The 16,618-nt window shown below is 38.5% G+C and overlaps 1 protein-coding gene across 6 annotated transcripts in view; it reads left to right on the forward strand.

Moving 5' to 3' along the window:
• The first annotated feature begins 465 nt into the window (after window positions 1-465).
• pik3c2b (phosphatidylinositol-4-phosphate 3-kinase, catalytic subunit type 2 beta) overlaps window positions 466-16,618 on the forward strand; it is a 63,371-nt gene continuing 47,218 nt past the window's right edge. The window contains exons 1-6 of one of the 6 annotated variants that reach the window (XM_051672082.1): window positions 474-747; window positions 2,841-3,328; window positions 5,968-6,813; window positions 7,432-7,532; window positions 7,778-7,938; window positions 11,893-12,013. In XM_051672082.1, the coding sequence (XP_051528042.1) occupies window positions 6,055-6,813; window positions 7,432-7,532; window positions 7,778-7,938; window positions 11,893-12,013 (1,142 nt within the window). In that variant the 5' untranslated portion in view covers window positions 474-747; window positions 2,841-3,328; window positions 5,968-6,054. Of the gene's footprint in view, window positions 986-2,840; window positions 3,329-4,209; window positions 4,757-5,967; window positions 6,814-7,431; window positions 7,533-7,777; window positions 7,939-11,892; window positions 12,014-16,618 lie in introns of those variants that run through there. The other 5 variants (XM_051672084.1, XM_051672079.1, XM_051672083.1 and 2 more) reach the window with 5 other exon arrangements.

The following is a 16,618-nucleotide window of genomic DNA, read 5'->3' on the forward strand; positions in this document are numbered from 1 at the left end:
ATTAGACCATGCGATGGCTGTCAGTACTATTAACGATTCCCCACTATACAGTATTTCATCTTTCACAACAGACAGTATGGTTAAAGACATCCTTTGGCTTTATCAATTATCCCTAAAAATGTACATGCCTTATGATATATCTGTAACTGAATTATCATACATTATACCTATATGCTGCCCTGTTTCACTCTTACTCGCCAATTTGTAATTAAACATTTTTATTTATTTTTTTTAAAATCACGTTTTTGTGTGTGTGTGTGTTGAACGTCGGTTCTAATAAGCAGTTCAGTTTTAATACACAGATACAGAAGGTTTTTTTATCCTACTGCAGAGACTCATGTCAGGCTCTATGGGATGCTGTTACCTATTTCGGCCACTAGATACCGCTATTGTCCCTCTCAACCTGAACCCTCTGTCTTTACATATTCTCCAATGAGAACTGGGCTTTGACGTGAGCTTTGACTGAGAAGACACCGAAAACCACAGTAAAGCGAGTCGCCAATCAAATAACCCGGTCAGTAAACAGAGCGAGAGTGAGAGAGGATAAGAGCGTGTCTCATTTGGATTAAAATAAACGCTTTCGTCATTTGGCTCTGGTCAATGCACTGAACACGGGAAAACGCCGCCTGATCGCGATCTATCAAACAACACAACAATTCAGCGCACCGATCCGCCCAATAATAAACGAAAAGGACTATGACCGCACACAGTTTAGCGACATAGGCGATGCAAGAGGCCGTGCACACGGTATGTGATGTGATCTTTCCTTTATTCTCACAGAGAGCGCGCAGGTACAAAGGTTTCTTATTTATGTACGATTAGATGTATTTTACGCAGCAACAGTGAATTCTCCTAAAATCGTTTGAGCGTGGAGTGTGCTTCCCAATACAGCGCTGCTTTCAGTATAATGTTGAATGGCTGGGACGTTCCTACAATTCGGTTCCTTTTTGGGGGTTGAAACTTTTGACAAATCGATCATACTTTTGTAAGTATCTTCATGTTTAATCATTAAAGGGACTTTAACAGGTCAAGCTTAATGACTGAAAAACAGGGTCAGTGTGGACATTCACATGGTATAGCCCCTACATGGGCTGTAAATAATATTTTGCTTACATATTTGGAAACTGACACTGGTTTTTATTTCTGTTAACATGACTATATAGAAATGTTAATTTCCACAATATCTTCCTTTAACAGAGTGGACATGTTATGCATGGTCCCACATGACTAACATCACAAAAGAAAGAAAAACATGAATAAAACAGACGAGTTACACACTTCAAATGACTCCAACATTATTGTGCTGAATGGCTGTTGTCATCTCCAGTGTGTGACGTAATTTCATAACAAAGATTGTCAATTAAAGGTCACTGTATCATGACATAACAGAGTCATGAACAAAAAAACCTCTGCTATCAGTGTTAAAATCACACATTTGCCACCAATGAATACACGTTAGTGAGAGAATGTAATTCTAAACATGGAAAAAAAAAGGTAATCTTTGATTGGTCAAAGATATTTGATGTACAGCTCTGGGGTAATGAGGAAATGACACTAGTGCAATAAATTAAAATGATTTCAGTTATTTAAAATTTGACTTTTAGCTCCACGGCATTGTGTAACATTTTAAATAGTGTTTATTCTTTTTATCAAGCCTATTCAAATTGTAATCTGTTGAAATAAAGTATTATAAATACCATAACTTGTATTTGGAACGTAAAAGGCAACGAATTGCAGAAATGACCCAGCTGCATTGACTATTTATAGTTGTGGTTATTATTCTTATTCTAAGAGAAAATGTTTTAATACAAATGACTTGTAAACTACAGCATGGATATACTGTAAACAAAAAAGGGCATGATGATGTCTGTTACTATCCAATGACTTGATGTAATACATTGCATATGTTAAACTCAGCATCATGACCATTAAAGCAGCCATGTTTCCTTGATCTTTTGACATACAAGAGGTCATTGTACTATGAAAACATGTCATGAATTTAAAACTTCCTCCTTACTGCTAAAAGAGCAATTGTTGAAACCAAGCTGCCAAAACGACTTGTTCTCTACTTCCTCTATATTGTGATGTCACACTGTGGTAGGCATTTACATCTGAACGCCTCCACAACAATACATAAATGCCTACTTTACCTTATCACTTCCATAGCCCCGACAGTAGTGGTGAGAAGTGAGATGGCAAGAAAAGAACAGGAGAGTCAAATCCAGATAGCCAATCAAAACAGTGGGCGTTTACTGTCAAATCTTAAAGGAGAGGCAGCACCAAAACCAAGTGTTTCTGACAGAGGGTCAGAATGAGGGTGGAAAATTATCATGCTATAGACCTATCTACTCAACAAGCAAAAACAAATTTTTGTCTCAAATAACTAGAGTACATTTTACAGCAAGTTATTTACATTAATTATGATGACTCAAACAAAATGTCAGCTTTTGAATGTTACTAATGTAAAGAGGTTTTTACAATTGGAAGTGCTGGGAAGATGTGAAATGGATGTTTACACTGCCATACAGTTTTTCTATACATGAAAGGACATATATATATATATATATATATATATATATATATATCTCTACAGGAAACTCAGTTGGGATTAAGCATCAGGGCCAACTTGATTCAAGATATCAAGCCGAACACAACTTGTGATGATAATTTGCAATGTTTTGTAATTAAGAGACTGTCAATCATTTATGATTTAAGCCTTGTTTCAGGATTAGGTCCTTTTATGTCCCTTTCATCAGGAATTTCTGTATGCATGTTTCATCTCAACACTACAGTTTGGAATTAGGCCCAGACGTTCACCTGTTTTTTTTCTTTTTTCTCAGTGTGAATAATGTGTTGTACCTCTGAAACCACCCACATATTTGATGCTCAGACAAAGCTTCAAGTGGGGGAGACAAGAACAGCCAGACAGGTGTGAAAAAGGGCAATGTCACTTCTGAAGCAGGAACTGGAAAATCCATGGAAACTACGTAGAAACTAGCTGTGATGTCTGAAATTGAAAGATATTCTTGGCTAGTCGGTTAGAGGTGCCATGCGTTTCGTATAGTTATCTTGCTGTGGTATTTATAGTTGCTGTGGTCCCATTTTTCTAAGTTTTTCTTTATTAAAAACACGGGCTTGCGATAATGGAATGATTTTAATACTTTTAAAAAGTAACATTTATGGTGACACAGATAGCAGAGAATAGATGGGGTGCTTGAGTATTACTTGGTGTGTGTACATGCGTGCAGAGTGCTCTGGGGCTCAAGCACCCACGGAAAAGCACAAGATATTCCCGATTGGGCGATTACCTGAGAGATGAGACATTTCAGTAAGTTGTACTGTATCTTTCAACATATCCTCTTATGTTCATTCATGTTTTTTTCATGCTATAAGTCATAGAGAGAGAGCATTGTGCCCCACTCCGATTAAATGGCCAGCTAACGTGATCGGTCACACTCGGCATTAAAGTTTCGTAATCAAATTGACACATAATTTCAAAGCTGAGACCAAAATAGTGTTTCTCCAAAAACTACTTCCGACTCAAATTATGGAGTGTGTCAAATTTGTGGATATTTAGTTAATGGTAAAATAGTAGGCTGTATATAATACGCAGTCTAAATTCAATTTGGAACAATCTGTGGGATAGACAGTCTATTTTCTTCCAACTGGGGATGTTCCGCGCGCACCGATAACATCATCAGAGGATTATTGCATCACATATCGCATTATCCAACAACTTACTGCATTTCACATTTTCCTCCACATTGTGCAGCCCTAAGCCTTAGTCACCTTTCATTTTAATTGTGACAGACTAAATTTGACTGTTCCACGGATGAAAAAAGGTCATGCGGTTTTGTAACAACAATTAATTTTCATTTTTGGGTGAACTATTCCTCTGATGGTTAGTTTTGATTTTAGTCAGTTGACTGTTTGTTTTGCATTCACCACAGTGATTTGCTTTAGACTTTCTCACCGAATGCCACAGAGACAGAATGTTAACTGATAGTCCGAATGTGCACAAACTCATACAGCCATCTGCCTGTCAGGTCAAAATAGACCTAAACCAGCATACAAACAAACCCACCGCACAAGCCCAGATCAGCTGGCACAAGCATAAGTGCACACCCTGGGCATGGATGAAGCCATGATATTTGTTGGGGATGGGTGTGTTGGGGGAGGGGTGTAAGTGGGGGAAAAGGATGACAGCGGTCTCTTTGTCTCTCAGAGCCGTGTGAACATGTCTGAGTTGGCCCTGCCTCACGTGACGCGGCTGCCCTCACTCCTCCCTGTCCTTTGTTTGGCCAATCTGGGAGCCACCCCTGATTGAATGGGATTATATCCCAGCAGGGGATTGATTCTGGGGGCCTGTATCTGGCTGGCCTGGGGTCCCTATGGAACAATGTAGATCCACCAGCCTTGCCACCCCTTCTGTCTTGCCGCTCCCCTCCGGCCATAGCTCAGTCATGAGACTCTGCGCTGGAAGGCCACGGGAGGCCGGTGCTCCTGGGAATGGAGGACAACCTACAAAATGCTGTCTAAAAGGATACACATTTATATTTGTACAATCCATCTGTTGGCATGTTATAATTGTGTATTCTCTTAAATCCATGAGTTCTAAGATTGTTTGTGCACTTGACTGATAGTCCCAGAGCTAACATATTGTGTTGAGTCTTCTCTGTTTATGCAGGTCTTATGCAGAAATTAAACAAGTGCCTAAATGAATCACTGATGAAGGGCCTAAGAACATCACAGTCAAGTCAGTAAATACTTCTCTCGAATGATCTGAAAAACAAGTTTTGTTTACGTTCAACTTATTTAGATGAAAGTCTTATCCAGAGAACGTTATCCAGAGGCACACTGGTTTTTTGAATGCCTTAGAGGTCAAAATATGGAGCAACGGAGGGGTCCAAGAATGTCTGTCAGACAGATGCTTCTTTTGTTTTGGTGCCACTCTTTTGCCGTAGGGTGTGAGAATTTCCTACAGTTGTGTTTGTGGGTGGAGGAACGGACCCCCTGCCACTGTTGCCATATTATGAAGAAAGCGACAGGTCACAAATGGTCAAACGCTTGTGTCTTCCACCACATCTAACTTTTGCCAGACCTTTTGGTTAACCTTTTAGATGAGCTGTGGCCCATAAATCTTTATACAAGTGGAATACCTTAAAACATTCTGGGGTCTAAGACTAAATCCAAGACTAAACCTAGTTGAGCAGCACGTCTCAGCAGGACTTCTGGTCGATTTTAATTTTGAGCTTAGCATCTGTCCAGCTGTGGCTCCGCAGGAACTGACTCTTAATATGCCACATCAGTCTTTGAGCTAGGGAGATCACAGCTCCCCCCCCCCACCACAAAGGATCCGTCCTTCTGCACTGATGACTTTGCCAAAAGAGAGAGAGGGGGGATCAGCTTGGCTCTGTCTTTTGCTGAGCAAGCAGAGACAAAAGAGCCAGATGATCAGAACCAAAGACAATCAAAGCCAGAGGAACACCTGTGGGCTCCTCTAAACACAAATCTAGCGTCTGTGACTGAACACGTCACTTTGATCCATATGTGATCTGAAGAGGTTCAGTAGATTGTCATGTAGTTACGGATTGTTTACCCGACCATTTGTAGTTATTAGTGGTGTTTGCAATTAAAATTGCTCAAACATAGGGTTGGGCATTTGAACAAACCCCAAAGTATTACACTTTGGCACATAAATCAGCCCACACATTTGTGCTGTGGACATGAATGCGTGCCTTTACATCTTATACCGATAATGCTTAATAAGCTGGCAACGTGTCTGGTCATGTAAACACCTTAAACAGGTTTACTTTATCAGGGAAAGGTCATAAATGTTTTAAGGAAAAACATATTCTGTTGGCTGTAAACAGAAGATGATAAAAGGTTTTTATACATATGTTGCAATCTATGAGTGGTTGTAACAAGAGCACATGTTTCTTATTCTCCACCCTTATCTCTTCACAGAGCCCAATGAACTTGTTGTGCAACCCGTAGTACCGCCAAGCTCCTTCCTGCGTTCTTCTTGTGCACTGCAGCACCCCCTATAGGAACATGTCTGCAGCGCAAACACAAAATGATAGGGAGCAGCGTTGGGGCTGTCTAGAATCTCTGGGCCTCAGCCAGAGGGAACTGGTCCTAGCGGAAGCACTGCAAATGGAATACGATGCCCTTGCCCGCCATCGACAGGACAAGGGTCCAGGAAGTACGCTACCCGCAGACACCAGCAAGTCGTCCCCCTCGAGGAGTGAGCCCTCCATGCCTAGACGTGTTCCCAGTCCTCCTTGGAATCATTTGCAACAGGGTGTGTCAGGATCTGACCCCATCCTCAATCATGTTCAGCCCGGGGTGTCGAACCTCTCACGTTCTGTTGGCGAATCTCACAGCTATCGTAAAGAAACTCAATACATTCTGGATGAATGGGAAAATGACTTTGAGGGAACGTCCCAATTGCTAACGAAGGGACTCCCACCTCTAGATGAGCCTCCACCGGTGCCGCCCAGAAACCCCATCCCCCAGAATGATCCGTTCATTGTCCATCGAAACTCATCTCCACGGGATGTGAATTTGTTCACTCCAGAGGTGGACCAGCCCAAGCTTTCATCCGGAGACACTCTTAACTACGATAACCTCAATGACTCTCTGAGCAAGCTCAATGTGGATTGGCCATCACCTCGAAGCCGAAGAGTAAATGGGGACAAATCAGGGAAGGCGGTAGCTCGCAGCAACACTCTTCCACCTCAGGTTCCCCCCCGCAGCTATCTTCCAGTGCAGAAGAGCACTAGAAGCCAGCGCAGAGTGTCAGTTGATCCGGTGAGCAATCTCTCGTATTGGCCTAGTATTTCTTGAAACTTTAATACATATTTAATATTTTATTTCCAGTGGTATTCATTAAGTGGGTTTGTATGGCTAAGTGTAATTTCTGAGAAAGTAAATTTTCAACAGAATTAGCTGAAATATTTCACTTCATGAAAAGGTTTAACAAAATGGTTTTATCCTGTGTTGACACATTTCCTCTTAAAACGTGATGTTAAATAGCCATTAGCATTTAGTTTACGTCACAGCCCAACAAAACCATGATTTGCTACTTACTATTGCTTGACAAAGGTAGGTAACTTATTGGACAGATTTTCAGTGTATTTTCCCATATTTTATTTTATTTTTTTCTTCTCAAGATGAGTTGATATTGGTCCATTGTCGTGGAACGAAATACATTTATCTGCTAAAAGTTTATTTACCAATATTTAGGAGAAAACTTTGTATATAGATAGCCTCAAGGCTAATAGACTAGAAGCCATAAAGCTTTGCTTTGAGTTTGATTTCATGGTGTATTCTATAAAACATTTTATTATTTAAGAAAAAAAGAAAAGAAAAAGTTAATCACTTACAATCATTTGTGACTTTTTTTAAATTTATTTTTACTTTTTTAAGGTGTCTCTGGGGACCAGGCCTAATGGCTTTGGCTATGAGCTCTTTCAGGTATCAGAAGAGAGGGATGAGGAGGTGGCAGCCTTCTGTCATGTACTTGACTTGTGAGTTACTGCTTTATATGTTTTTCTCACCAATACCTTTCATATCTAGTTCCGAAGTCTTGAACTTGAATAGTATAATAGAGTATCAAAAAAATGAATAATGATGGAATAAATATCAGCAGTACTTTGTTACATTTCAGTTATATACTGTTGCTGACTTTGTGTTTTGTTTCCAGTTGAACACAATACTTTTTTATTAGGACCGTGCATTAATTTTTATTTAAATCCTTTCCTGTTTTCGTCAGGTTGCGATCGGCGTACCCATACAATGATTGCTCAAAAAATGCAGGCTTTGTGTGGAGCCCATGTGTGGCACAGGAGGAACTACAGCAGGGACTGGGGGTCAGCATCAAGGTCACCGTTTACAGCGACCACTTCAGAGAGCCGCTCACCTTCTCTTGTGATGGTAAGAGCTGAACTGCATTCAAATATCTGTAATTTCACAATGAGGTCAATCCAACCTAGTTTGAAGAGAACCGAATATAAAATGAGTGGATTTAAATGAATAGCTCACCCAAAAAGGATAGTTCTTATATTATATACTCACCCTCATGCCTTCCCGAACCTGTGTGCTGTTATTTTTTTTTTTTCATGGAACACTAAAGGAGAATTTTTTGAAGAATCTTTACATGGCTTTTTCAAGACAATACCAGTTCATAATGAACGTGGCTGTCAAGCTCAGCAAAGGGGAAGATTAGTGAAAAGACATAATTTTGATCTGTTCTTTATACAAAGCTATCATATGGCTTTAGAAGATTTGGAATATAGAACACAAGTCATATGGACAACTTTTATTGTGCTTTTATGGTGTTTTATTGTCGTTATTAGAGCTTGACATACAGTACTGTGCAAAAGTTTTCGACAGTTGTGGAAAATGCTGTATAGTGAGGATGTTTTCAAAAATAATGCCGTGAATAATATTTATTTATCAATGAACTTCATACAAAGTGCAGTAAACATAAAAACAAAATCAATATTTGGTTTGACCACCCAGTGCCTTTAAAACTGCACCAATTCTCCTAGGAAGAATTGCGCACAGTTTTTCCAAGGCTGTTCCGGACATCTTTGAAAACTTGGCACAGTTCTATGTATTTAGGCGGTCTCAATTGCTTCTGTCTCTTCATGTAATCCCAGACTGACTCAATGTTGAGATCAGAGTTCTGTGTGGGCCATTATATCTTTTATAGGTGTCCTTGTTCTACTTCAGTTTGCAAAAGGAATGTTTGGAAATCTAAAATTGATATTTCTTATTGACGCACTAAAGCAGAAGATAAAAAATAACCATCTTAAAAAAAAATTTTTGTTAAATATCTTAAGTACATAATACTTTATCAAAGTATTGTACAAGGTCACCATGAAATGTTATATTAATCACAGCATACAGGTTTGGTATGACATGAGGTTGAGTACATGATGACTGCACTTTCACTTTAGAGTTAACTATTCCTTTAAGATCATAAATATTTAAACATTCTGTTCAGCTCAGTCTTAATTTTGGAGCCATGTTGACACCATGACACCACATCCTGAAACTTTTGGACAGGCCCAGTCAATCTCATTGGAAAAACTGGAGAGGCTCTGGCCCCTGAATTCTCTTAATAGCATTACACTGAAAGGGCATTCTGCCAGCCATCTGTTTTGTGTTCTCAATTAAAAGAGCCAGCTTTTTATTCACTTGCCATGGAAGAACACTCTAAAGCTCCCTCCCATACACACACACACAATCACAAACAATCACACACACACACACACACACACACACACACACACAAACAAATATGGCCTCATGCAGAGCGATTAGAGAAGGGTTCGAGAAATCTGTAGTGAACATGTTTTCACTCTCACTTATTCACTGTGCTTGTTTTTCTATTGTTTTTCATTCGTTGGCTTGATTAGCCTCACAGATGCCCTTTGCCATGGCAACCTGCCACTGTATGATGAATGTGGGCTGTGGTGCCATTCTTACACGAGTCTCTTTCTAGACCATGAAATATGCTAAATGTGGGTGAAAAAAGGTCAACTCAAAATAAAATTGGGGCTTATAAAGATTAGCTGTAGTGCTAGGTAGTGATATTTACTTATATTTATTCTTTCACACCCTTTTTTTTATTATTTTTTATTTTATTTGTGGATTTAGTACATTTGAAGGTGAAGTGTGTAATTTGTTCACCACTAGTGGCACCAAATGGAATTGCACACAAAATTGAAGCAACTAACATACCAAGCTCCCAAACATGCCATCATCTGTAATTGGTCAGACAAATGGATAGTCTCACTAGATATTCACACTGCATTGGCAGTCAATTGGAGTCAATGTTGCTGTGTCAGGCTGCTCAAACAAGCAGAGGAATGTTGAAAACACCACAGGGCCTTTCTGTTTACATTGGGAAATTAATCTACAAAGGGCCTACTTATAGTTGGCTCTGCACATTAAAGGAATATTCTGGATTCAGTACAAGTTGAGGTTGATTGACATCTTTTGTGGCATAGTGTTGATTACCACAAAAATAATTTCTTTAAAAAAAAAAAAAAAAGAAACAAAAATCGAGGTAACAGTGAGGCATGCACAATGGAAGTGAATGGGGCCAAGTTTTGGAGGGTTTAAAGGCAGAAATGTGAAGCTTGTAATTTTATAAAAGCACTTACATTTAATTATTGTTAAAACGTGTTTATTATTTGAGATGTAAAGTTGTTTAAATCGTCATTTTTACGGTTGTTTTAGGGTTTGCATTATGTTGTCATGTCAACAAAGTTGTAAAATTAGATAAGCTAGTAAGCATGTTAACATGCATATTGTTTAAATCTTGTGGCTTTACTTTTGAAGCGGTGTGTATTTTAACTTTTACGGATTGGCTCCATTGACTTCCATTGTAAGTGGCTCACTGTAACCCAGATTTTTGCCTTTTTTAAGGAAATAAGGGACAAGTCGAAATTATTTCTGTGGTAGTCAACATTATGCCACAAATGCTGTCGACTGAGTTTAACTTGTATTGAACCCGGAATATTCCTTTTAAACTGGGATAGACGATAGACTTGTTTTAACTTTTTAACTTGTCTTAGAAATTGCTCATTTTGTCAATGGAAATGTTACCTTAAGTCAACAGGTTTAGTTTCTTTCCTTGCACAGTCCTTTTTGCCATGTCCTTTTTCTTTGGGTCCATTATCAATACTAGACTTCCAGAAATAAAATTTAAATGAGCTTGTCCTCAGGATTCACATTCTGAAAACCCAATTCAGCCCAATTCATTACTTAGAGTAGAGAAGAAACAGGTGAGAGAGAAAGAGATGTTTTCTCTGAAATGTGCTCCCACTGTGACCGCAGTGCAGTACATCTGCCCAGTCAATGTGTAATTTATGGGAAGGGTGGATTAACCTCTTTATGGTTCATCCTTATCTCTGCTCATTTGTTTTACATCCTCCGTGAAGTGACGAACATTAAAAGGACATTTCCCATTTTTCTAGCTTGCTTACTTTTTGATCCAGCGACTGCATTCAGATTAGTAGGTGGTTGTTTGCTGTATCAGCAGTATATGGCAGAGTGTTGATTTCCAGGAAGGGCTGCACAGAGATGTCACTAATTGATGATACTTTATTGATCCAGCTATGGATAAGCCAATACCTTTTGAGACACACTGTGCACTTCCTGTCTTTCTTTGTGTGACCAGTTTGAATCCACTGCCTTTTGTTACCAATAAATATAACTGACTTTTATTTTGACAGTAGTGTTTGGGAAGCTACTTTCCAAGCTTCAAACTTTTCATAATTGAAAGTAGTTAAACAGTTAAGCGACCCTTTAGAAATGCTACAGTACAAGATACTAACATAAAATAGCTAATGGAAGCTACACATTTAAAGGGGCAACATCTTTTTAAAGGGATAGTTCACCCAAAAATGAAAATTCTCTCATCATCATTCATCCTCATGCCATTCCAGAAATGTACGACTTTCTTTCTTCTGCTGAACACAAAGATTTTTAGAATAATATCTCAGCTCTGTAGCTCCTTACAATGCAAGTGAATGTGACACACATGTGAGAGAGAAAACATTCTAGGAAAATGTGTCATTGGCTCAGTTTGCTTGCCTGTAATGTGACAAAAATAGCAGTTTATGGTTTTGTCACACTACGCCACTACTTGTTGAAAAAAAATGATTCCTTTCTGAAAAAGGTACACTGTTGTGAAAACAGCTACTTTCAAACTGCTTGAATTTGCTAGTGTTTCATTTAGTTAGTTCCTCCTCCAGTGCTGTTTGATTAGTTATTTTATTGTTGTCTTTAATTTCTCATCATTCAGGCCCAATTTATTAGGAATGTAATGTAATGTTATTTTATTTGTTTTCTTTAATTTTTCTTTTCCCATAGGATCCTCCACCGTAGACCTGCTAATCTATCAGACTCTCTGCTATGCCCATGAAGACTTGGATATGATTGATGTGGATGACTACCTACTAAAAATCTATGGCCAGGCAGAGTTCCTCAAAAAGTAAGAATTGAGGATTCACCAGATCACTGTCTGCTGCTTTGTTGTACTTCTGATGTTTGGGGTTAGGGTGTAGGCCTTTGCGGCCCATGTTTTGATATACTGTAATTGCCTTGCAAGGGCTGACTCAAATGACTCTTTGCTAATCCCTGCCCCCCTTGGTTACTGTTGCTAGGTCTGACAAGCAATACTTTGCTTGTTTTGCTGCTTTCAAAGATGAATAAAGAAGTGAATGTTACCTCACAAATTATTAAATAACATCTGGATTCCCTGCTTTAAAAAAAGAGCTTAAACCACGCTAAGGTGGTTTCTTGTCTACTGCTGGTTTAAAGTGGTCTAGCTTGTATCTCCCAGACTGACCAGCTAACAAGTGCCATAAACTCCACTAAAACCATAAAAACAGACCAGAACCAAACAACATGGTCAGACCATCTTAAGATGAGCTGTTGGATTAACCACGCCCCCTTTTTGTTCCACAAAACCCTGCACTCCAAAGATATCAAATGAGCTTTATTGAGAATGACACGAGCAGAAACAGTTGTCAAAAACAACAGTAGAAAAATAGCACCCTCAACTGACAACTGTTATGAGCAACATGGCTTAAAAATGGCAGTAAGCCCCAATAATTCGCTGCAACTACAATACTATGAGAACGTGCAAAATGATTGGCAGGCAGAAAGCATCATTGTCCGTGGCCCACGGACACATTTTTGTTTGCTGTTTTAAGAGTCTAGAGCTGTCACAGAGACCAGTGAGGTATCTCAGGACACTTATTTCATTAATATCATTCAGGGAGTAGTACAAATTTTTTTTTCATATCTTTCAATGAGAAAATCACTTACAGCACCTATAATAGTGCATTTATATCTACATTTTAATTGTATCTGGATGATGAAACCTGTCTAGAAATTGTCCTGGTCCAATTTTACTCCAAAATCAAAAGAAACAAAAATAAATTATATTTTTCATATAGACAATTAAGACAATACCCCCCACCCCACGAAACAGAATACAGAATCACGATTCATGTCTGTCCATTCTTTATAATACAGACTTCTTGTAGCTCCAAAAGGGGTGTCACTTCCACTCACGGTTAAGGTTATGGAAAGGGTTAGGTTAGGGGCTCCCTTTATCTTCGATGGTGATTTGGAGCTCACGCCCCTTTTTGGAGCAATGCCTGCAGCTATACCCTTTGTAAACATAATGTTTGCGCTTATATTAAATGCAAGTATAGTTGTCAGAAACGATGCAATGCTTTTTTCACACTTTCTTTTTGTTGTTATTCTTTTTGCAATTTATTATCTTGCATTAAGACACTGACATAATGATTGATGTTTGCAGTAGAGCCTGACTGATTTTAGAGAGGGAAAATTCACTGATTACCGCCATGGTGGCCGATATATAACATTTTTGAGCTGGAATGAAAACAGACCTTTTCTATGTGGATTTTTCACCGATTTTGCACTGATATGACTATGCAAATGTACTCAGAAGGCTGCTTTTTTAAAATATTTTTATCAAAGAATATTTGACATTATTATTATACATCGTCAACAAATTCTAGAAATGAACACTGAGAAAATAAAGAATAAATAAAAATACAATGAATGGCTAAATAAACATCAGTACTGTATGTTTAGTATCAGTCAAATGCTGACCATTAAAATAAAGAATAAATAAAATAAATAGCTAAATGTATATTCTGCTATGCAAGTTCAGGGGAAACTTTCAATGGTGGAAAACCAGACTTCTAAATATTACATTTTATAAATGCAACGACTGGAATTGTTCGGTTAGAAGGGGGTAAAATACGGACGTTGTTTATTTTACTTTCCAGCATTGTGTCTCACCAACTAGGTAATGACATAGCGTGAAATCAACACTCAACAGACAAAATCCACCACCGCACTGTTGTCTGATGAGCTGTAAAAAGATGCTCTGATGTTTACCTTTCAATCTGCTACACTGACAAACTATAGCTGCACTGACTGCAGTGACAAACTATAGCTGGCTAACAGCAAACAGACATGAGTGACATGGTTCTCAGGGACAAGGTTAACGTTATATTAGTTATATTGAAAAGAGAAAATGATGGGGTCATTGTTTAAGTTTCCAGTATGTATTTAACAGACTAGTTAAATACTCACCGTGATGACACCGCTGAACTCCACCCTGTCTGCAGAGCCACCGTCAGTTCAGAGTCAGCTCTGTAAACAATGGAGTTGGAGCGCGCTCTGCTGGACAAACTATGCTATGACACCAATTCTAAAGCATTGTTTTCTGCATTATATGTTCTGAAAAAAAGTTTTCGTAGCGGTGCATATCGGTAAAATATACACGATACCGATATATTGGTGAAAGGCTAATATCAGCCGACCGATATATCGGTCGGGCACTAGTTTGCTGTCATTCCAAACAGCATTTTTGCGCCCTTGAATGGCAGTGCGGGAAGGGGACACCTCTCGAAGGGTCTTTCCAAATGGAAGTAAGAAAATTACTTTTTTTCATGAAAGGCCCTTCCACAAGACTGTTAGCGAAGGGTACATTCATACAGTAATGCCATGCTCCCCTCAGAGTGCCCACATCAAGAGCTCTGTCCTTCGGAGTGAGTAGGGCAAAGGGATGATCACTTCTGATTGGATTTCGCTCCATGAAATCAGAGACCCTCTCCTCGAAATCCAAACACAATTGATCAAAAGAGACACATGTATAACCAAGTGAAAATGGCAATGGGGCCTGTTAATATGCATCTTAACACATCTTATTACCATGAAATAAACAGGTCACATGCACACACACAGCAAGAGTGTGAGAGTGAAGTCCAGACTTGAACAGATTTTTTTTTTATCTGTCAAAATGACAGACTGAATTTGGAATTATCCATCAATGTTTTAAAAAAATTGGTAAATTAATTTTTGGTTGACGCAACACCTGACATGTTGGGTTAAGTGATTGATTGTGCCCCACCAGAAATAATGAGCCTGAGACTACTGTTTCCAACATATAGGATGATGAACTACCCTACATGTTACAAGCACTTCCATTGTAAGACCATTTGAGCTGCTTTGTGGGCTGAAATGGGGTGATTCCAAAGAAACAAGCTGAGCCTTAGGTTTGCGGTTTGTGGTCTAAATACAATCTTGTCATGTAACTTGAGGGCCTTCAATTGTGGTTGAATAAAAACAAGCTGTGCTTATGTCTGTGGATGGCGTTAACCACACTGGGTTTCCCCGTGACAAAACCACCATTTTGATGCGACAGTAACAATTGGTCACCCATACATACACACTTCCTGTTTTTGATTATATAATCAGTTGTATTTCTGTTAAAGGGGAAAACCAACTGAGTTGTTTAAAAATGTATATGGCAGCTATACTTGTTGCTCTGAGAGTGTGTGTGTGTCATTTACAGGAGGGTTATTACAGTTTTCAAATTGTATCATTTTTATTTCTATATTTTAAATTTATCCTTTCAATTTAGTTTAGTTTTCATTTGTTTTCACTTTATGGCCATTGGCCATGTCCACACGTTTTAGTTTGAAAAATCAGTTTTCCGCTTCCGAAGATATCGTTTTCCAGAGTATGCAGTAATGGGGAGTATTTTCAAACTACTCCAGGAAAACGCTGTTCTAGTGTGGATGAGAGGCGTAAAAGTAGCGTAATGCATTTTAAAAAGGAAAACATATTATTGGGAAGGTTTTCTATGACTGTTAGTGTTAGTTTAGCTTTAGTTTTAAGTGCTTTCTAGTTTTAGTTTTTCAGTATAATTAGTTTTTATTTTAATTTTTGTATTTTATGTCTGCCAAAGTTAACGCGGTAACTGATTTTATTTTTATAAATATACATTTCTCAGGGCTGTCTAGGGGCATATTTTGTGTTTAATAAATGTGGGTTGTAAAGGTTTCTAATATTGAAATATATTTTAAATTTGATTCATTGGAAATGTTAATTTTTATTTTTTTTATATAAAGATAATAACACTTTTGCAGCTGGTTGTTTTTTACTGTGGGTGCAGCTGTGTGGTAGGAAGCATGTTCCTTCCTGATAACTGTATGCTTGTGCAGGGCTGCGACAAGAAGGGGCATTGTGTGTGTGACTGTTTTCACACAAGTAAAATACATAAGCATCAGTTACAGAACAATGAACCGCTTCAATCATAAAAGCTGCTGCAACAATGAAACAATAAACCATAATGCCAATGGTGCAGCGGAAATCATGTTGTAGTACAAAGCTGGTAGAAAAATCTGTAAGATGTTTCTGTAAGATGCTACGTTACAGCATCTTTTTTTTTTTTTTTATGTTCATCGTTTTCCTTTACTACCTTTTTAACGTATTCCTAGGTTATCTTGTTCCATGTTTCACAATGTTTACTTTACTCTGGATTCGTAACTAATTCTGGATAGTCAGGTTTTTATATTTTACAATTGTAAACACTGGTTTAATGTTCTTGCATATTTACAAGGTTTACAACATTGATTGGACAAGTACAGTACTCCAGTTAACACATTTGCTTTCACTGTTCGACATGTTTCTTTCATATGCTAATACTAAAGCTGATATGCCGATACACAGCTCGTGACTGGTTAGTCATGGAAACCCTGAAAATATC

Source organism: Myxocyprinus asiaticus, chromosome 35 (assembly GCF_019703515.2).
Source record: "Myxocyprinus asiaticus isolate MX2 ecotype Aquarium Trade chromosome 35, UBuf_Myxa_2, whole genome shotgun sequence".
In the NCBI taxonomy this organism is placed as follows: Eukaryota; Metazoa; Chordata; class Actinopteri; order Cypriniformes; family Catostomidae; genus Myxocyprinus; species Myxocyprinus asiaticus.